Source organism: Pezoporus wallicus, unplaced genomic scaffold (assembly GCF_028554395.1).
Source record: "Pezoporus wallicus isolate ANWC-B61680 ecotype Strahan unplaced genomic scaffold, APGP_CSIRO_Pwel_v1 contig_8047, whole genome shotgun sequence".
NCBI lineage: Eukaryota > Metazoa > Chordata > Aves > Psittaciformes > Psittacidae > Pezoporus > Pezoporus wallicus.
In genome coordinates, this window is record NW_026639548.1 from 1047237 (window position 1) to 1068833 (window position 21597).

A 21597-nucleotide genomic window follows, 5' to 3' on the forward strand; every position below is an offset into this window, starting at 1 on the left:
TTGCCAGGCCCCCAGGCAGCTCTAATCAAACCTTTTCCAAACTGCTTACTTAGTTTCTGAACAGAATTCATCAGCTGGCACGGAGCAGTGATTTAACTAGTTCAGTCCTTGGTGCAGTTGGATCTTGTAGGAAAATCTGTAAAAGTCATGTTTTCCTTTCTGTGTGCTGTTCTGTAGAAGGGGCCATCTTACATAATAAGATGTTGGTGACACTGTTGCTGGCCATCTTCTCTAGAAGGCACATATTTGAGGCTGTTGTCTTCCTTTTTAGCAGGGTAGAAGCTGGCTCCAGCTGGTGCTCAATTCCAGCTGTGCTGGCAGGTAGGCTTTTTGATTCCCTGCACTTGGTACTACAGTCCTGTTCTGGTCAGATCTATATTCAGAAGGAAGGGATGCACTCATCCACAGGAAAAACTGTCGCCTTGTGTGCTTAGGTAGAAATGTTGGCCTATTCATCTGTTTTATGTTATCAATGAATTCCAGAGTCCATGTTGCAAATGTTGTGATTTGACTTAAATATAAATATAAAATGGTCGTGGAGCCTTACACGGTGGAGTTGCAGGAATTGGTTTAAGTCGCAAAAGCTCTGAAGGGCTGGAGTTTGCAGCCACATTATAGAGAGTGTAACTGACATTGAGCATGTATCCTCACTTGAACCCTTTTCCTCTCTCAGCCACGATGGCAGATGAGGTAGCACTAAATGGTTATAATACAAACAGCTCTGTGTTTCTTTATGCTTACTTAGTTCCTGTGTTGTATCTCAGAAGTCTGCAAACACTGCAGGCACAACTGCTTTCACTGTTTCAAAACAACAGTGCTTCTACGTGCAGACCACCCAGTGACCAAGAATTATGGTAGATTATGAAGAATCTTCCACAGTGTGGAAGATGCTGAGCAGCAAACTAGTAGAGTTGCTTCAGTTACTGAACCTAAAATACTTACATGAACTGGCTAAATAGGCTTCTGCATCTGCATTGCAGATTTGCTCTGGTAGATCAATGTGAGGCTGGGCTATGCTAATGTAATTTTTCTACCAGACTGCAGTTAATTACCCAGTACTGGCTGGCAGCACCACCTGTAAGGGTGTACCCATGCTGCAGAAAGGGGATGCTCAAGGAGCAAAACCTTTCAAGGTGACTCTCATAGTCTAGCCCCCACTTGTGAGGGATATGATATGGGAAAGTTCATGGAGCACTGGAGACAGCTTAGCAACAACTCATTGACTAAAATGTGACTGTGGAAACTGGAAATGGAAGGGAAGGTGAAGTACCATGTTGTTATGGTGCTGTATGGTCGCCTTTGACTGAATATATGGAAAATGGTATCAGAAAAGACAAATGTAAAACATGACTTTCCTGTTTACTAGAAAAAGGACTTTGTGCCTACTGTGAAATCCAGAAATCCCCAAAATTCAGAAGCTGCCAGAGAAATAATGAGCAAATGAGCGTGTTCTTGCTGAAAAGCCTTTTGATCCAGAGGATGCAGTTCTTATTTTGCCCGTCTGCCTTTGCTAACTTCAGTGCAGTCACGCTGCAGTTACAAACAGTTGTGTTTGGCTTGACAGTTACTGTAATGTTGTTCACGCACAAAGCAAGGTGTGGTGTTAGAAGTAGCTTCCAACGCAAAACCAAATGACAAACAATAGATTTCACTAATAGAGAAAACTCTGTTGGCTTCTTCAGCCAACAACTTGACTAGTTCAAAAAAGATGCCTGGACAAACTGTGTTCTTTGCAGTCAGGTTACCCAACAGATCTGGCCCATTTTTACCAGTGTGCAAATCAACTCGACATGCTGATCGATTCCAAAAATTTCAGATTAGGTCGTAGCTGCTGGATTCAGACTCATTCAGGACTCAGTGGCAGAGCCCCGTGGGACAGGCACTTTCACCATTTAACATGGCTTTGTGAGGCAGCTGCAGACTATTTACTCTGTCTCCGGAGTCACAGTTCAGGAGCCCTTAATCCAAAACGAATGCTGTAAATCATCCCCTATGGACCCGGCAAAGCCATCCAAGCTAAAGACAGATGGGAAATTACAACAATTTGCAACAGAGATGTTCCAGAGAGGTTCTGCTTTTCGTGATTTGTACTCCTGAGGTGGGGAGGGGGAGCTGGAGATAAAACTCTCTTGCCGATGACTGCTCAGAGCCTGTGTGCAGAGTTTCTCTGGAGTTTCCTGAACTCAGTGTGGTATGTGTGCATCATGGGGTGGTGGAAAAACAAGTCATGCATTCTGCAGCCTGTCACCACAGGTCTCTTCCTGTTTGAAGAGAGCTGAGCACTTTAAAGTTCTTTTCTTTGTCACTAGTTGCACTGTCGTGAATGAGCAACATGAGATTATATGTAATTCAAACAATTCAATGTTTGTGAAGGCAAGCATTCAGAGTCGAGTCAAAGACGTAGGAAACAGAATCCTGGCAGAAAGGGAATCTGCTCCTCGCCTGCTCCTCCCCTCTGCTGCCCAGGCAGCCTTTCTGCCAGAAGTGCACACCCAGACTGACTTTTAAGAAGGGCACGACTTTGTTGTAGTGATTTAACTACGCAGATGCCATACTGGCCCTCACGCCAGAGGGAGGAGTGGTACACAGGCCTCCAGGGGAGCACACTCTGGACAGACTTTGCTTTTTCTAGGTCTGTTAAGATGTTCTGGATTCACTTTAACCCCTTCCTGTCTTGCTGGCAGAAACTGTGAATAATGTAAAACATTTGCGGTTCAATGTAGGGTTCTGTCTTCACACCTCTTGCCATTCAGAATGAGGATACTTGCATTTTCTTGCTGGCTGTGTTCACTGTATCTTTAGCATATGCCTATCATTATCTCTAGTCTTTTTTTTTTTCTCTTCAACTTTCACAAAAAGTCCCTGGAAAACTAAGCCATGGTTATGTGAATCCAAGAGAAGAGAGGAATACTAACGGACCTGCTGTGTATCAATTACTGAAGACACAAGGCAGATGCATTTTCTCATCTTGCACAGTTAAGACAACATGGAGCTTTTGCTTTCCTTTCTAATAACCTTTTGAAGGACAGCTGTTTTTTGTATAGCCTTTGCAAGCAGAGTTTTGCAACTCAGAAATACTAACAAATCTCAAGTATTTATTAATTCAGCAAAGATGATTGCTTTTGTTCGTGGCTGGAAGGGATTCACAAACCACAACCTTCAGATGTCCTAGGGACTGTGGTTTGCCTTGAGCTGTCATGGGGAGGGAGAAGAGCGGACAGGATGCTTTAGAAAGCAGATACAGAGTTAAAGTGCCTATATAGGCAGTGCTTCATTTTGAGGGAAAAAGCAGCAGTCAAACAGTCTTTTGTTTATTTACAAAAACCCAAAGCAAAGCACCATGAAAAGCAAACAGATTTGTTAATGTGTCAATTACTTGATTGATCCAGTATTGTAAAAAGAAATAAACCCCTGCTGATACGTATGTTTAATGTGAAACAGCATATGTTGAAGAGCTGATAAATTGAGAGTGTCACACATGCGTGAGGAGCACTGTAAAAGGCACTTTTCTTAACTGTAGTGTATGGAGAGAGGCCTGTAAGCATGTCAGAAAATGAGGTATAACATCACAAGTGAGAAGCTTTGGGAGAGCTGCTGTGATACAAGATGAAGAGGGTGGGCCCCACTCCACATCTGCATCTCCATGCCTGACCTGCAGCAGTGTAAATCTCTTGATTTACGGATTTACTAGTCTGTTGCTGATAATCACTGATTTCAGCCATTCTTGGAGTAAATCTGTCCATCCCTAGCTGGTGAACATGAGACTTGAGACTGGCTAAAATACTTTCAATTAATTTTTTTTTTTGACATACTGTTGTAGTCTTTTAAAAGGAAAAGCTCCCAACACTGAGTGAGGGCAGTTGATGTTAAAAGTGTGGTGGTCCCAGAGTAAAAAAATTGCTGAATTGTGGAATATAGGGGCAAACTGGTGAAAAAATAACCCTTGACCAGGTCTCTTGCTACTTGACTGTACTTCAGGTAAGTAAAAAAGGAACTTATTTTAGCCCAGTCAGTGAGTGAAAAAATATTTTTGTAGGATTTGAATGTGCATGCTGGAATTAAGATATGAAATAAATGACCTTTTGGGCTCTGAAAAAGAAATTGCTTTTCATATTCACCAAATGGCACTTCAGGGATTTAACTTTCCAGAATATGGTTCATTTTTACCATGTTATTGACCTTTGGAGTCAGGTACAATGTTCAGCATTTTGAGAAGTTCTGAGCTTCCTTTGAAGTTTTCTTGAGGATATAAATTGTAGCTCTGTGTTTAGATTTTCCAGTAGGCATGTTAAAACCAAATACTCACCAATGATTTTGAGAGGTATATATGAGACCAGGAAGATTGGAGCTGTTTGTGTTATCTAGCATATCTTTAAAACAGCTTTAGAAAAGGACTGTAGTGACTGGGATATTATTATTATTATCCCCTCAAATCAAAGGAGACCAAAGCACAGTTTTGCTTATATCTTTGGGGCTGTTCTTCTGGGATGTACAGCTTCACACTTCCCTTCACCATGATGGTAGACTGCTGTTGGAGAGGAATGTAAAGGCAAGTAAGGTATCCCAGAGTTTGAGACGTTTGCTGGTGTAAGCCAAAACTAGTTTGCTTGTGGCATATGGTTTTCAGGAAATATTTGAGGGAGGAAGGGCAGGAGGGATAAGGGGTCCTTTCAGAAAAATGGAACAGTAAATTATTTTCATTACACTCTGACAGCTGTTCAGCAAGAAGTAAATGGTCAGATTCTTCTGAAGAGCAGAATGATGATGGTCCCTACCCTTTAAATTAGATCAAGGGGAAAAAAGCATGAATTATGGTCATCAGCAAAGTTCAGGAGCAACTGGGTATTTTAAAAGTACACATACAAATGCTAACTATTGCTATTGGAAGCAATGGGAGAACTCCTTAGACAAAACATCCCACAGTTCAGATCTGTATCCAAACCTCTTGCTTGAAAGTTTGGCCTGGAAATTTCTCAACAGTTAAATCATAAGATGTTTGACGCTTCTCATTCTGGTCCCAGCTGGGAATCTGGAAAGTGTAATGCTTAAGCTGAATATTCACTTTGATTCTTGGAAATGGCAACAAGTTTCATCAAGAAATGGTTTCTTTCCTTTTTTTTTTTTTTCCCCTGAATTGGTTTGCCTGTTGCATATCGTTAGCAGATGGTGACACATGCACCATTTCCATAGTCATCTGTTTTGTTACAGGAGCTGCTAATTGTCCCGTTCTGACTCTGGAGTGTATTAAGCTTTGTTAATGCATCTCAGGTAACTTTAATCCTGGCTCATGTTCCTGAATTATGGCAACGGAGTTGCGAGGTATTTAGTTCATCAGGCCCAGAGCATAACTCTAACTTTTCTGATGACTCTGGTGCTTACATGCCCCCAGTTCGCAAGGCCTTTTAGTGAGTACTGAGCTATTAGTAGAGAAAACAGCTACCTTAGGTCCACTGCAGTATGTGAGCGAGAAAGCTACTCCTTTGTCTTTAAAAATGATGGGTTTAGGGTAGAGCAGATAATACACAAGTAAAGCAAGGACACTTCCATGGCTGCTTGGTGCACTTTAGAGTGGAATCGGCAAGAAACAAATCTGTATAGCAGGCTGAATCCCATTTCCCTGTCTCTGTAATTAAGATGCTATCTTCTCCTAGGATGTTTTCTAAGCAAAGTTTGTTTTCTGTCAACCTGAATTGAATACCTGTGCACCAAAACAAATATTGGAAGACTTTCCTTTATATTTTGTCCAAGCTGGAAGAAACATTTAGGCTTAAGATGAGATGCTATGTTTCATCATTTAAATAAAAAAATTGCTGTTAATGTGACAGTCACTGTGGATTGTTTTAGGTTTTTATGGCTCCCCAAAAGCAATTTTGGGTTTGAAAGCTCCTGTAATAAGATTTTACTTGCAGGAGAAGCTGCCACCAGAAGCCTGCCCTAATCCTGTTAGATGCCAAGTGGAGATGCTACAGTCAGAGATGTGGAGGCAGGGGAGGCTTGGGACTTGGGCTTGGGTTGTGCTGTTAAAATTGCAAATGCTTAATCTAAGCCAGGGGGTCACAGTAATTTAATAGTTTGACAAGGCTGTGGCTGTGCCTGTACTGTAGCAGCTCCTTTTGGTATCTCTTGAGAGAGTGTATGGGAGAGAAGAGCCATGAATCTCCTGCATGTGTCAGCTTTGCCTCTGAGCCAGGGACATCTATCTGCAGATCTGCCCATTGGCTGTGAGACCCATTGAGGCACCTGAAAATGCCTTTGTGTAGCCCCACATGAAAATTAAAGCAGCAGTAGTACCATGTGCCTCTGCTGCATGAAGACGTGTGTATATTGCTGCTCAGTCATTTAATTTAGCACCAGGACAATGGGAGGGAGAAAAGAGGAAACAGCCTGAAAGCTATTTGCTGATTTCTATGGGAGACTCAAGGAAAGCAAAATAGCTCCATAGAGGGAAAGAGAAGACAGATTTCTAGTAGAGAGTCAGAAAAAAGGCTGTTCTGACCCTGCTGCTGCCTGGGGGTGTTCCTTCCCAAAACCAGAAAAGGGGAATGAAGATGCTGATATTGCTGGGGAAGGGTGGAGATAATGAGAACAAGCTGAAGTTTGGTGTGTTTTTTAATTTGATGAAGGCAAATACAGAAGTAATTTAGGTTTGTAACATTTCCACTGGGCTAAGCAGTGTCTTTTTGTGCAATTATTGTTATTGCACCTTTGGTTTTGTTTTGAACTGCATACATCTTGCATGCATTTCCTTGCTGGCTTGTGTGTCCCACTACCCTCTGCTGGAAGAAACGAGGATTTTTCTGCTGGCTCCTTGTGCCCATAACAGCTCCAATCTTCCAGCAGAAACGGGCTGTGAGCTAGTTTGGGAGGACCCCAGTTCTGCCCTGCTGTTGCTGGCGTCCATCCTGCAGAGAAAAGACCTGGTGTATAAAGTGTTGCTTGGTTTGAACAGCGAACAGTGCATGGCTGGGCGAGGTGATGCCCATGGGTCTATGATAGCAGGGTGCTGGATTGGATGATGATGTGTCCTGTTCTGTTTTGTTGCCTTGGCCATGGTGGTTAGGTCAAAAACAAAGGTGTTGCCAAAGCAAGCTGAATCAAATGATTCTTCTGTGATGTCCTGTCTTGAGCGGTGGCTGGTACCAGCTGGTGGTTTGAGAAGAGGTGAAATGTCCCAGAGCAGGTGGCCACAGGGCCATGTTCTTCCCAAATGCAAAGTTTGGTTTATAGGATGAAACAGGTCTCTTGCATTTTTCTTTTTTTAAATATCAGCTAAAGTAACTTTGATTTCCACCCCCCCACACACACACTTTAAATGCATTACTATGTCAGGGCCCTCTTTGCCCAGCTATGCAAATGTTCTTTTCCAGTGTAGTGAGAATAAGGTATGTAAAAATCATGCTCCCAGTTCAGGTTTCCATGAAACTCCCTTGGGAGCATATTCCAGAAGGAAACTAAAGATGGGATTCTAAGAGAGGCTTTTGTTTTATTGCTATATACTTGCTCCAGTACTTGCTATATGAGATTATTTACACATTCTACCCTATCTTCTATATCTGTTTGCAATTGAGGTACCTCTATCTCTTTGTTTTGTTCTTCTCTTCTGTAAAATATGAAGTCCCTAATCTTTCCACCTTGTAATAACTGCATTCATTTTGCTGCATACGTGTCTAGAAATCTTCCAACAAGAGTCCAGATTAGGACTGCCTTCCTTTCCCTACGTAACAGCTATTGCATAGATAAAAGAACTTGTGTAGCAGCTCTGAAATGTGTTATTCAGGCCACTGACAGGTGTATTTTCCAGATTTCAAAGGCAGTACATGATCCAGACAAGTCTGCAGGAACCCCTGGTCTTAACTGGTTGTAGATTTCCTGAACAGCTCTCTCAAGTCATGGAAGAAATGTAACTGCTGTTACCACTCTCACTGGATTTTCCTTCCCCTCCTTTGGACAAGTCTCTCTAGCTGCCCCAGAATTGCAAAGAGCTGCTGGTAGATGTGTCAGCACTGGCTGGATATTGGGTTGAGTGCCCTCCCCAAACACCTGAACTGTGGTGGCAGTATCAAACCTTGCCTGCAGCTCCATGGTCCTTCTGTCTTTCCAGCTCAGACCATGCAACATCCCTGACAGGGCTGGCTAGCATCTCACTGCTGGTTCATGACGCAAGTGGTACACGTGCCAGAGACATAAGGTCTTCCAGTAAGATATTCCCTGCTAGTGTTCACTACATCAGGCAGACCCTGAAGCTCTTTCAAAGCAGAGCCTTTAACAAGGCAGCTTGCTCTCTGATGCAGACCTGGCACCTAGGCTGGCCAGGGCGAGCTCAGATACCTGGGCTCTCTCTGCTAGTGTCTTCTGCTTTTCCTCTTTTGCCCTCCGCCCTGGAAAGCAGATTATGTTACCCCATTCTCTGCTACTCCCCTGAGGACATCATCACAGAGTTCAGAGCTCATACTGAATGAGTCTTGTGCATATTGGCTCATTGTTAATTTAAGTGGCACATGCTTTAAACTAATAGATGCTGTCTTTTAGTTAAGTAATTTCTCCAGTCACTGTAAAGGGATGATTTTTCTTGTGAAATTTAATTTCTTTCTACTAGGCTCATGTGGAAAAGGAATGTCTAAAAAGTCAAATTAACTTTTCAACAAGGGTAATATAGACTGTATCTTATCACTGATGTCACCAACCCCTCCTTATCTCACAGTATTTCTTTCCCTGTTTCTCTCATCACAGCGCACTTACAAGGAGCTACTTTGCTTCCACTACACCACTATCTCATGAATTCAAACACTGAATGTGTACTAGATGTTTTGTCAGTATGTGGTTGGGGAATACAGTAAGCAAAGTCTGTACAAATCCTTCTGTGCCAGTAGCTGGGATCACCTCAAGTGCATCTGAATTAAGCTGCTGATAATTTGAACTTAATTGAAAAAAACAGTTCTGTAGGAGCAACCCACCTCACCTTTCTGCATTGCTGGTGGATTCGTGCCTCTGTTGACAAGGATGAGGACAACAGGGAAAACAGTGGAGAACATCCTCAGTCAGGAAGGAGCTATCCTGCGCATTTCTTCCATCGGAGAGGCATGGGATCTGGCAAGTGCAATTTCATCAATCCAACAAAAACTTTGGTTGCAGATTGCTGAGAGGTCTGAAAGATCACGAGAGTCACTAGTGGCATGAAACCCAAATAAACTGTGTTTTTCATCACACAAGGAAATGGGACTCTGGTGGACTCAAGATGAGAGCCTGGCTCTTCTTAGCTACAGTAGATTAATAATTCTGATGCTTACAAATTAGAAGCACAAGTTTGCATTCCATGTGCTGTCTTCAAAAATGCTCAGACAAACTCAGCTTGTGTAGCATATGTGTCCCCTTCAAACACTGTTAAGTATCTTTCGCCCTCCCTGGACACCATGCTGGGCAGCTGGGCTGTGATTATTGCTGGAAGTGGTGCATTGCGGGAGCCCAGACTGAGGGCACTGCAGCCACATGCACTGAGAACTTGGCTGTGTTATGAGTTACTGGTTCATACAGCATCTTTTGGAGGTAATTCTCTGATTTCCCATTTAGCAAGGTTTCTGTGGCTAGAGAATTCCCTTATGTGAATTTTGGAACAGGCTGGAAGTCATTGAGCTGTTGCAGTACAGCGATGCTGGTGGCCAGCCATATGCAGACAGAACTGCAAAGGAATGTTACTAGGCAGCAGTTCCTTCTTTTCCTAACCAAATGGATTTAAAACTTTCAGTGTGACAGGGCAACTCGTGTCTCTTGCACTGTGGTTATTTTGCAGGGACTCCATACTGCCCTGTTGTGATCCAAAGACCACCCATATACTCAGTTGTCTTTTTAGCTGCTGCAAAAAGTGGGGTTTAGATCCCACTGCTCAGCATGGTACTGATGAAAGGTTGGTGCATGTTTCAGAAGCCCTAGGTTGCACTTGTCCTTGCCTATTCCAGCTTGCATGGCATTTTAAGCTTTGCAGAGTCCAGGGCTGAGAAAGCAAACCAGGGACCTTCACATAAAGGGGTTTGTTCTGAATCTGAGTGCTCACTCTCTATATCTGTGCTCAGAGTGGCTCTGATTTACCTATACATTGGTAACTGACCCCTTTCAGTGAGGCCACAGAGGGTATACTGCTGCTCAGGTTGACTCTGCTTGCAGCCCATTAGACACTTGAAGTGCTATGAAGACCTTCACTTCGATGTCTCAATTTGATATGAGCATTATCCTTCTAATATGTTCCTGTGTACTCTGAAATCCAGCCTATAGATACCCTAGAATCAGTGTGCAATTAAGGCCTTCAGTTTGAGGTACAGATAAAAAGCTGGGCATTTCAAGTGATGCTACACCATTATGGCATATTTCTTTACAAGTGTATCCAAACAAAAACTCTGTTCTGGGCTTTTGTATATTCCAGTAAGTGATAACTGACTCTGGGTAGGTCCTTAATTCACTGGAGGACAGCACAAATTTCAAAGCACTGTGTAGAGAAAGATTTTGCTGGTTTAATCTGTAGCAGTAACTGATGCCTTTGCTAATTTTATAGATGCTCTACCAGGTTTCTGGGCTCCCAGGAGCTACTGAGAATGCAGAGTGCATCTCTGCAAAGCACTGTGTGTTCAGTCCAGCACACTCCAGTCCTGTCTCCTCACCGTGCACATGATGTAACGTCACATTGTGTATGTAGCTCAGAAGAGTGTGTCCTGCCCGCTGGCTGCAGGGTTTATCTGTGCCTGTGCAATAGGTCTGGATGGCTGGATGGCTTCTAAGGTTGAGAATAATGATGGATATGTTTACCCCTGTGGTTGTCTCACTCGGAATTGGTTATTGGTATTCTTGTTCCCTCTCTATATTTCTCCCACATCAATTCAGATAACAATGATGCCTTTTCACAGGTACTGTGAACAGCAGAGACTGTTTAAAAAGGGAGGAAGAGAACATGCTCCAGAGCTTTCAAGCAGCTTTGTGGAAAGGGTAGAATGCATTTTACTTTGGAGGTGATGTATAGCCCAGATAAGGCTTTTCAGCAAGAACCATTATATCTCAAGATGACTTCTGAATTGATTTAGTTCCTCTGATCCATATGTTGCCAGACATGAACCACTAGCCTTTGGATGGAGTCCAGGGTGTAATGGAAAGTTCACTGAAACCCCATCAGCTCTTGTTAAACCTGAGTGAATTTCAGCCTAGCACATTTCTTGTGAATAATTAAACACAGTTAAGCAGGTGATGGATCTGAACTTCTATCTCTAGTATTCAGCTATATTTCAATTACGAAGGGGATAATGAAATTTACGAGGGTTTTGGTGGTGAGGTTTAGGCTGATTTTTTGCTCCTGTGATGGATAACTGTACCTGGAAACTCAGGGTAGCTATTTTGGTATCTCGTACTTATCACCAGCATGACCCTTTCCAAGTGGCATTCAGCTGTTATCATTTTCTGATTTTTAGTAGTAAATTCTCCAGTATTTACTTCTCCTTTTCCTATTTTTATGTAACATTTGGATTTGTTATCCTATACTTTGATATCACTTTCTATCAGTACAACTGCTGAACTCACAGTGAGGGTGTAGTGCTATGGCAACAATATATTAACTGAAATCTTTCCAGTGAGTAAGATATGGTGCAGAAATTAGTTCATTTATCAAAATCTGATCTGGCAGAGCTGAGCAAAGGACCTGCCTATCCTGAACCTCCTGCTGTCGTCACAAATAGACATCCTGTTTCACGTTGGTTATGACACTCAAGATACATTCTCTCCTGACTGTTCCCAGTGGTGCCTTGTTAAACCTAGAAATGTCTTACCACCTTGGAAATTATTTTTAGATGTACAATAATCTCCAAGCTATCTTTGGTAGTGACAAGAAATGGAAAAGGATTGGGTGGTTTTTTTTTTTCTTCTGTTACTATTCCAGGAAGGTATTTTTCTGTGATTTCAGGGTAGGAAAGAGCATATAAATGGAAAAATCTCACCCAAACTGGGATATGTGAGAAACGTGTTGGATTTTCATTACTAAACACTAAGCTCTGCCCTTCTTTGCTCTGTGCTGCAGACTGGGTGGTGTACAGCCTTCAGAATGCTGTCTTGCACCTTCTCTGTCCTGTGTACACACTGGCTTACATCTAACTTCAAATTCTTCTAAAATGTGGGTGTTGGGAATCAGTCAGTTGATAGCCCTTTCATTTATGGTCCTGCTGGCACAGTGCCGAGTTAGGAGGACTTTCACCTCTCTGTGTTCCTGTGTCTCCTCCGACATACTGTCTCAGCCTTCCAGACTGTTGTGCCTCTCAAGGTACAACTCTGGCAGCTTTCAGGCAGCCCAGGACACTGAGTCCAGCTCCCATGGTTCCTGGATATTTGGTTAACATTAGAAAAGTTAAATCTTTGGTCAGATCTGGTGATGATTAGAAATGGTTTACATGAGTCTTACACTGCAGAAACTGGTACATGTTCTGAACAGTCTACGTCTGGCTAGAAACTCTTGGAGAGGAATCAAACCAGGACAGGCTGCTACAGGCTTATGGACACAGTTTGAATGTTTTTAGTGAGATTAGTACCAGTGCTTAGTCAAATTATGTTCGCTTATTGACTCCTCTTATCTCATTAGTTCCTACTTCACTGAACTGCTTCTACATGTATGCATTGAATCAGCTACTTCATATTACTGTTTTACCACTCTAACGGTGGAAGAGGTTCATTCTAATTAAGAGATGCTTTCTCTTCTCGTGATCTGTGACAAAATAAATTGTTGTGTTGCGTATCTGCCATCTATTTGAGACTGAGGGAAAGATGTGGTAATTTCAGATCATGTATTAGGTGCAAGTGAGCAGCCAAATAGGCAATCCTTGGGGTCTTCTTATTGGGTGTGGATAACTGTCCGACATTTGGGTGCCTGCCTGTACTCTTGAGGTTTCCACATCTTCTCTGTACACTACACAAGCCAATTTCACTGTCTTTCTGTTAGAAAGAGAAGGGTTGTAGTCTCCTGCTCCATGCTCTGCTTCTTGTCTCTGGACTCGAGGGATCCTGAGGCACCCTGTATGCACATACTTAGTGTGCTCCAAGCAGAGTGTAAAGTGAACCACCAGCCTTGTTTACTGGGTGAATCACAGAGGCATCCTCACACGACAGCCCATCAGCTGGAGGAGTGTGCCTCACACCTACCCAGTTCAGGAGTGGGTAGGGGGTGCCTGGAGCTAGAGTCCAGGAGATCAAACACCAGAGCCACCAGCCTGGCCCTAAAGAAATGCTTTGAGATTTGCAAAATCAAAGGTGATCCCTTCTCAGTCCTGCAGTGGGGAAGATGGTCTGTCAGCAGTTCATGTCTCATTTGCAAAAGGCCTGACTGGCATGGAAGGGGGAAGCAGATGGCTTTTAGCCACTCTGCAAGCCAATGTCAGAGCCAAGACTAAAGCCTGGTTCTTGAAATTCCATCCTCAATGGCCTACTGCCTCTCTAAGCATGTGTAAGGTTTTAATGAAAAACACCAGATCTTAATTTAGAGCAGGATTCAAGAGAAATGTCCTATTCAATTACTTAATTTTAGATGAACTGTAAGACACAAACATGTCTTGCTACAAAGCACCAACCAAAAAAGCAGAAAGGATTATTTGTTGTTTAATTTACCAGAGGAACACAGCTGATCATGCATAAGTCTATCTGACACCTTGCAAGTTGTATGATCCTATTTGTTAATCTTTTTAACTTTACATTTTATTAGGACAGAGTTTCAAATAGGATAAATGAGATTAAATCTGTCACCCTGAATTACTCTCCTCTGAGTTATGAGCAGAATCACTCTGTGCTAGAGAAGTATAATTAGGAGGAAAATGCTGCCTGTGTAATTGTGTGCTTTGTTCAGAAGAACTTGAGATCCATAATTATCCCTGCTGTGCCACTGTGGCGTGTGCTGGCTCTCAATTTCTACAGTAAACAGAACCATAGATGAGCAGTTCTTTTCCTGAGCAACTCCTGATGTAGCATGGCTGGTACAGCAGCAATATTATCCTTCAGGTCTCCTGGTTCAAGTGAGGGATCTGCACTGACTTGGAATAGAGCACCCATTGTACATTTATTTTCACATCTACCGTGAACTTGATTGTGCATTGAGGAATAATGGCCATGGGGAACAGAGAGTCTTTGGAGCTATAGATATGCAGGTGAGGCATGTGTAGGTGCTTATGCAAAAAAAGCAAGTCATAGCACAGCTGGTGCTGTGTTCCATCACTTAACTTTGCAGCGGTCCAAGGATATTGCCTTCGACCTCCGCAGTGACTGTGATTCTGCAGATGCTCCAGCAAACACAAAGGGTGCAGCTTTCTTTGACAATAATTAAGCTGTAATGAAAAGCTCTGGGTTAGGACATTGTGGTTTTGCTGCTAGTGCACATCAGAAATCTTGGGGTTTAGTTTTTCTGTCAGGAAAATCTGGTGGTAGTGCTCCATTAGAGGACTATACACTGCTGTTAGCTCAATTTATATGGCCCTATAGAATTTGTGGTACCCTTTGTGGTGTATAATTCCACTGTGAGATGAGCTAAAGACACCAGACTGTAGCCTTTTGAAGTTTTGGGTTCACCAACCCAAGAAAGCTTTGAATCCATGTTTTGTTTATCTAGATTCTTAACAACTTCTGTTAGAAAAAGGAAGTTCAGCTAGAATTGTCCCATAGGTTGCCATATAGCTGCTGGAAGCAGATTGCTTGGAGACAGGATGTGCACAAAGTGAAAAGAAACTCACTACACATCTTTCTCAGGCATTTCTGCAGCTTCCTTCCCCAGGCAGAGAGTGCAGTGGGTCGGAAGCCAGGCTTTTGCACGACAGATTAGTGATAAAGCAACCTGCCAGACTTGGATTAGAATTTCTGTTACTTTGCCTAAAATGATGTGTGCATCAGGAGGGACAGGGAGGATGCATCATCTTTTGAGAATGCTAGTAGAAATTTTATGTTCTTTTTCAGACCTTTTTACAGTTACAAGCCAGGACTTGATCTCCACATCTGGTTTTATTGGTCAGTCTGGTTTACAAATGAGGCCCCTTTTGTCCCATCTAATTTTATGTAATCTGTGATGCTGCATAAAGATTCTGGGAATTAGAAATGGAAGGACTGTGAACAGTCCTTCTGGCTAATATGTACAATGACTCACTCTATCCTTTATTTCGACTTCCGTGCAGTATTTTCAGATCCACTATTTACCCATTAAATGAGCTGTTCAGTTTATCTTATGGCTAAAGTTTTTCAAAGTATTTTGATGTATTTGCTGGGAACATGACAAAGTAAATCACAAATGAGAACGTTAACAAATGCTTACATTAATCATCTGAGACAGTCTCATCAGAATCTTGTTCTGAGTAACTAGTTATCTGTACAGAAAGGGGGGTTTCCTGTCCCTTGATTTGCCAACTTACTTTACTGCCAAGGAAATCTCTCCCCCCTTCTTGACAAGCAGTGGGTAACTTCATAATCTTTCTCTGTGTAGGCAATTTCTTCATGGGAAGAAATTAAGCCAGTCATGCCCATTTACTGTAATTTAGAGGGAAGAACCCTTCCCTGGGTTGAATTCATTCTGTAACTGCTTATTTCAGGACTTAACTTTGCTTTCCTCCAAAGGAGCTGGCAGAAACTGTTGTTAGTGACAGGCCTTGCAGCTTGCTTGGCAAGGTCATTGTAGCACATTTCATGGCAAGTGAGAAACTTCTGCCTTGCCTTGGTTTTCAGTCATCAGCAGCTGCTTTGAGGAAAACGGAGCACGGCAGCAAGTCAGCATGACCTTGCTGCACATTGAAATTCCATCTCCTGAGAGACTTAAGGGTCTTAGGGTACCTCATGGAGTCAAGCCGGGTCTGTCTGAGCTGGTTCATCTCTATCAGCATTCTCTTCTACAAGACCTGCTCCCTTACCCCAGCACCATGACCACCATGGATGAGATCCCAAATGCAAGAGAGACACAGAGAAGTGAATCTCCCCTCCACTGAACTCCCAGCCATTTCTTATTCTCCTCATAGGTGTTAATTTCCTGGGACTTTCCACGCTAAGACCAGTCCCAGGAGAAACCCCATGCTTCTGCTTCCCCTCTGTGGGCTATAGCAAAGCATCCTTACTCAAGTGAGAAGATTTAGTTTTTCCTTCTCCTCTAGTCAGCCTGGAGGCTTAGCAACAGCCACATACGTATGTCGCTCTTGGCTTTACAGTTCAGTCACCCTGGGTAGCATTTGTCCATCTTTTACTCGCTCCCGGCCAGGCTGATTGAAGCACATGCAAGGAAAGGCCCTTTTAAAAACAGTTTGCAGCAGTGCAATGTTAAAAGCCTGGCTGTGAAGAGGAGGGGAGCAGAAAACAATCTCTTCCTGCCTGCTCACAAAGAAATGGGAGGAGAAAATGCAGTGCCCTTCTGATGCTGGCCACAAGAGCTTGTTTAACAGTGTCTCTTCAAGGTCAGTAACACCATTCTCAGCTGTTCAAAACAGCATTTTGTGAGCAAAACCAGCACAAATTAGATTTAGGAGAAGGCTGGTTGTTTGTTGTTGTTTTTGCTTTCTCCCTGCGGGCTTCAAGCTGGCAGACAACCGGAATCAACTGTAGATGTAATTCAGGCAAAATACAATCCAGAATCTGTAAGCTAATGCACGATATATGCTAATGGCAGCAGGTATTGCTGCTGAATTGCTTTCTCCTTAGCAGCTTGGAGGAGGCCCTGGCTGGCAATGCAGGTGAAAATCTGAGCTGCGCAGTCAGGGGTCTTACTCAAAGTGTTTCCTTATTTATATTTGCAAGATTCATGAGATGGATCAGATTTTTCCCCTCAACAACCCTGTAAGACTTAAACCCTCTTGTGCAGAGCAGAGAAGTAGGTTTGGTCTAGTGTTAGGGATAATCTTTAGAGAGGCTGTAAATGCCTGAGTGAATAAACGCTGCTTTTTACTGGGTGAAGTTGCCTGTAAGGCTATTTTCTGCCTTGGTCCTGCCCTCCTGTGCTGGCAGGAAGTGTTCTTCTTTGCAGTTAGAACAATTTTCCTATAGCTAATAGGCATTTCTCCATCCTCTTTCCAGAGTTTCTTACTTTTTCTCCTTTACCCTTTATTGTCAGTTATGTTCATTGGGTGGGCAACAAGCCTTTCCAGTGGTAGACACTATCCACTTTCTTTTCAGTATTGCATTCTTACATTCTCCTGACACCCGCAGAGTCCATGCTTGGTCTGACTAAACTTTCCCCCAAGGAGAGGTTTTGTAGTGTTGGTTCTGAGTGTTATTTGTAGTTAAAAACCACTCAGGGAAGTATAGCAATAAGTGAGTGTGCTGCTCTCTGTACCTGTTGGTGGAGACCAGTAGTTTAAAAACCCCATTCTGCTTTACACCAGTGAAAACTAAAAGTAGCAGCAACTGCAGTAAGGCTACATAGACAGTAAACAGATATGCAACAATGGGATGGAGCTTTTACACAGATAGATAAGCAAAACGCCAGGTTGCAAATAAGTCAATAGGGTTGCAGAGCTCTATGAGCCAAGTGGACAATTGGTGCTTTCTGTGCTATGGAACAAAGCAGCTTCAGAGAGGTTGTCTGCAGTGTACTTTAGATCACTGAAACTGGCTCTATGGAAATTTCTGTGATTTAACTGCATATTCAGCCTTGCTGCATGGCTGGTGGGGAGGGGATGAAACTACTTCTCTATGTGATGCTGGTGAGTGGGAAGAAACTAGGTGTTAGAGCCAAGGAGCCTTTACCTACAACTTTTCTTCTCTGCAGGTGCCCCTGGTTGACAAAAGCCATCTCCCCAGCCATCCCCGTGTACAATGGGCTCGTGTTCTTGTTTGTACTGGCAAACTTCAGCATGGCAACTTTCATGGACCCTGGAGTTTTCCCTCGAGGTAACAGAATGGGACTGTGGGGAGGGAATTTGAAAGCCCAAGCCAAAGTAGGTATACTCTGTTTGCTGACTAATCTCATTTTTTTTCCCCCCTGGTATTCTTCCCGGTAGACTTTATTTATTATGCTCAGCTGACAGTAAAGGAGGGATAGTAGTGAGATGCTGGATACCCTCCATCTCTATTCTGAGCTAGGTGCCAGTTGTCCTTGCACTTGCTCAGGCTGGCAGTTGAGGGCACAGGGCTGCATAGAATGGTTCTCGTTGAGTACATCTCCTGACTGATGTGATTGTGATTGCTATCCCTTGTGTCATGCTGGCACATTGGATTTAAGTCACTGTCTTCACAATAGGTAGCATAGTGGAGGGGAGAGGCTAAACAGCTTCCTCTAAGGAGACCTTCCAAAAAGCCTTAAAACAAATGCAAAAGCACTGAAAGCTGAAAAAAGATAATGGATAAGGCTTGCCTGAGAGTGTCTAAAAATGTATATGCTTAGAAAGATATGCCTGCTTGAATTAGTACTGATTCACAGCTGATTAAATTAGGATAAAGATCTCTCAGCTTTTGTAATGGGAACCACAGTGCAGCTATCTCTTTTAACACATCCTAATGAGAGAATTATCACCTCATTTTATCTGTCTTCCAATAATTATTCACATGGAGTTTGCAGCAGAGGTTGCTGTAGGCATTCTTGCTAAGCCAATGGATCTGTGCTCTGTGCAAGCTGTACTTTCTCACTTCTGTTCACTGAAATCAGTATCTATTTTGAATTGCTACCTGACAAGAACAAGGCACCTGTCCTGCTGACTTCCCTGAATAGCAAGTGCCAGGTTTCTCCAGGTAGCAGGGTTTAATGATGAGTAACTGTCTGCTATTCCTTTCAGCTGAAGGTTTTGAATCCCTAATTAAGTGTTGCAGCACTCCGGTTAAGGAAATAATTGTGTGTAAAGACAAAGGCAAGATTTGGTCATTTGTACAAGATTAAGTGATGCCATGTTGAGGTGCTTAAAGGTACAAATAGATGCTACTGAGATTTTCAAAAGAGCTAAAGCATTTAGGATTTATAATCCCAGGCTTTTTAGTTCCTCCATCTCAGCAGAGAGAGCAGTGGTTGAACATGCTTTGGGTGTGAAGTTATTGAAAGCAACCCTGCTCATTCCCTTTGGTAGGAGGAGAGCTGGAATTTGCTCAGTTTTGAAAATCTCAGTCTGGAAATCCAATATCTTTGTGCAGTGTAGTTCCCTCAGGCCGGAGCCTGCAGCTGGGTGCTCAGCATGCCCTATGAAGATCAATACTGAGTGTATTGTAAATTCATACTTTCCTTTGCACTTCTCTTTCTCAAACAAGTTCTTTATTTTGGACTTTGCATTTAAAGGAGAAACACGCAGGGAGATCAGATAGAAACTGAAACTTTCTTATCACCTTGCCTTCCTTCCCGTCTCCCTTAACACAAGGGAGTCAGGAGCAAAGCAGGAAGAGGAGTTCTTACAGCTTGCCTTTCATCTGTCTCTTTCTCTGAATTTATAAGACCTTGGTCTTATATCTCTATGACATGTGTGTGCTTGGTCTGGAAGAGGCTGGTAGCAAGGGGGAAAGTTGGAAAAGGGATGGAAGTCATCCTGGAAGAAGGTGATGGAATAGGAGCTTAGATGTGTGAAGGAAGCAAACTGATAAGGAAAAGATGGAAAAGATTAGAAATTACCAGTGCTGGGAGGAACGAGGAGCAGATGTTATTTCAGATCACAAGTGTGCATGTGAAAAAAGCTATCACCACCCCACGCCACCCGCAGAGCTGCCAGTGTGAGGAGTTCAACAATTGTAGGAGTGATGTAAAATGAATATACAATAAAGCTATTTGCTTTCTGTTACTGAAATTAGGTTGAGTCTTCTTGATTTTCCAGCTTCTTAGCACATTTCTGATAGGTATAAATTTACTTCAAAACCAAACTAAGCTATATAGAAGCTGAGATTCTAAAGAAATCACGTGATTTGTTTAAGGAAGCCACCAAAAATCATATGATATGTTATAAAAACACTAGAGTTGGCTGCCCTGTGTCAGTGCATCAGAGTATGAGAAAGTGTGTAGTAGGATACATTCCTCTGCCAATGTATTCTTCTGCTCAGATCACTGAAAGCTGGGAATAAACACATTTCTAGCTCTGTCATATGAATGTACAGGTTCTCTGGCAGATAGAACTTGGGCTATGGGGGAGGTAAACCCATATAGTGTTGAAGAGGGCCTGAATCAAACTCCCATACCCATTACTCATTTTTTGCTCATATTTTAACATGTTGGCTCTCTGAATGTTTCTGGTATGAATCAGGTTTGGCTCTGTGTGAGTGAATTGCCAGTAACACACCAAAATGAATGAGAAGGAAAGGAATTATTAAGTCACTGATATTGGGGCTACACTGACAAATCTGATTTACAGCCTGGGTTGAGACTGGCAATGTTTGTTGCTGACACATTACAGATACCAACTACAAACTGGCTTCCAGTATTTTTGATGTGAATCTATATTATACAAACTCTTCAAGTATGTGTCAGTTCTGCAAGACTAATGTATTTAATTGCATGTAGATATGTACAATGTGCAGACTTTTTGTCTGCATAGTCAGGGTTTTTTACAAGAGCTTAAATGGTTTAATTGTTCTAGTGTCTTGTTTTGATATGCCCACATGAATTATACAGCATGGGCTAGTTTATAATAGTATTGAAGGATATAAAGATTGTATTTATAGAAGTGCCTAAGGGATTTACAGTCTAGCTCTCACTAGGAGTCCCACTGACTAGTCATGAAGGGAAATTATAGAGAATGATGCCAGTATAGCACTCTACTTCCATACACAAACATTAATCCAGAGAATATTCCTGAAAGGTAAATATGGTAGCTGAGCCAGATTCCGAGCTCATCTAAGTGAAGGGAGAAACTCCCTCTGAAGTCAGTGGAGATTGTATCATGATAGCACATTTAGAGAAGATTTAATATAGAACTAAATGACGGTGATTGATGGCCCACTGGGACAGTATTATCAAATTCCACCTAATTTGGTCAGCCAATGCCAGCTGCACTATAATGTTTAACCAGGTGTTAAATAGCTGCGAACTTCTTAGATTTCCTGTGTCAAAAGGAAACAAATAAAGATCCCAGGAATCTAGAATAAAAGATGAACTTTCATGAACGCCTTTCTCATGTTCTTCCTTTTCTTCACAATATGTATTTGCTATTGTAGTGTGGCTTTTATTTTGTGCATTTATTTTTAAATGGCCTCTTTTCTTAAACAGGGCAGAGCTTAGCTGAGACGATAAACCATCTGCTCTCTGCGTTGTCCCTAATAAGATGACTGCGATATTGTCATCCTCATCTTACTAATGGCAAAGAAAAGCTAAATTACTAGCTCAAGGCCACAGAGTGGGAAAATTAGGATACAGGACTTCCCGAGTCCCAGTCCTGTGCTCAGATCAGTAAACCATTCTGCCTTTGAGAGAGGTGAGATCTTCCCAGTTATGTACTGCTACTAAAGCAAGAGCGTTCTGGGTATGCTATGAAGAGGTGAGCACAGGATGCACTATAAATGAGTAAGGACTGATGCAAGGACTTTCCATGGGCACACAGATAGCTTCAGAATGGTAAATCTCACTGTGGACTCAGACTTCCTGGGGCAACAGGTCTTTGGGATGATTGTGGACTGACACTCTTTTTGTTGTCACTTAGGGTCATCTCGGTTCCCTTCTGA

The 21597-nt window shown here is 42.6% G+C and overlaps 1 protein-coding gene across 4 annotated transcripts in view; it reads left to right on the forward strand.

Moving 5' to 3' along the window:
* ZDHHC8 (zinc finger DHHC-type palmitoyltransferase 8) overlaps window positions 1–21597 on the forward strand; it is a 126042-nt gene that overhangs the window by 81380 nt on the left and 23065 nt on the right. For 3 of the 4 annotated variants that reach the window (XM_057414905.1, XM_057414904.1, XM_057414903.1), the window contains one exon: window positions 17741–17862. In XM_057414905.1, coding sequence (XP_057270888.1) covers window positions 17741–17862 — 122 coding nt within the window. Of the gene's footprint in view, window positions 1–17740; window positions 17863–21145; window positions 21414–21597 lie in introns of those variants that run through there. The other variant, XM_057414906.1, reaches the window with a different exon arrangement.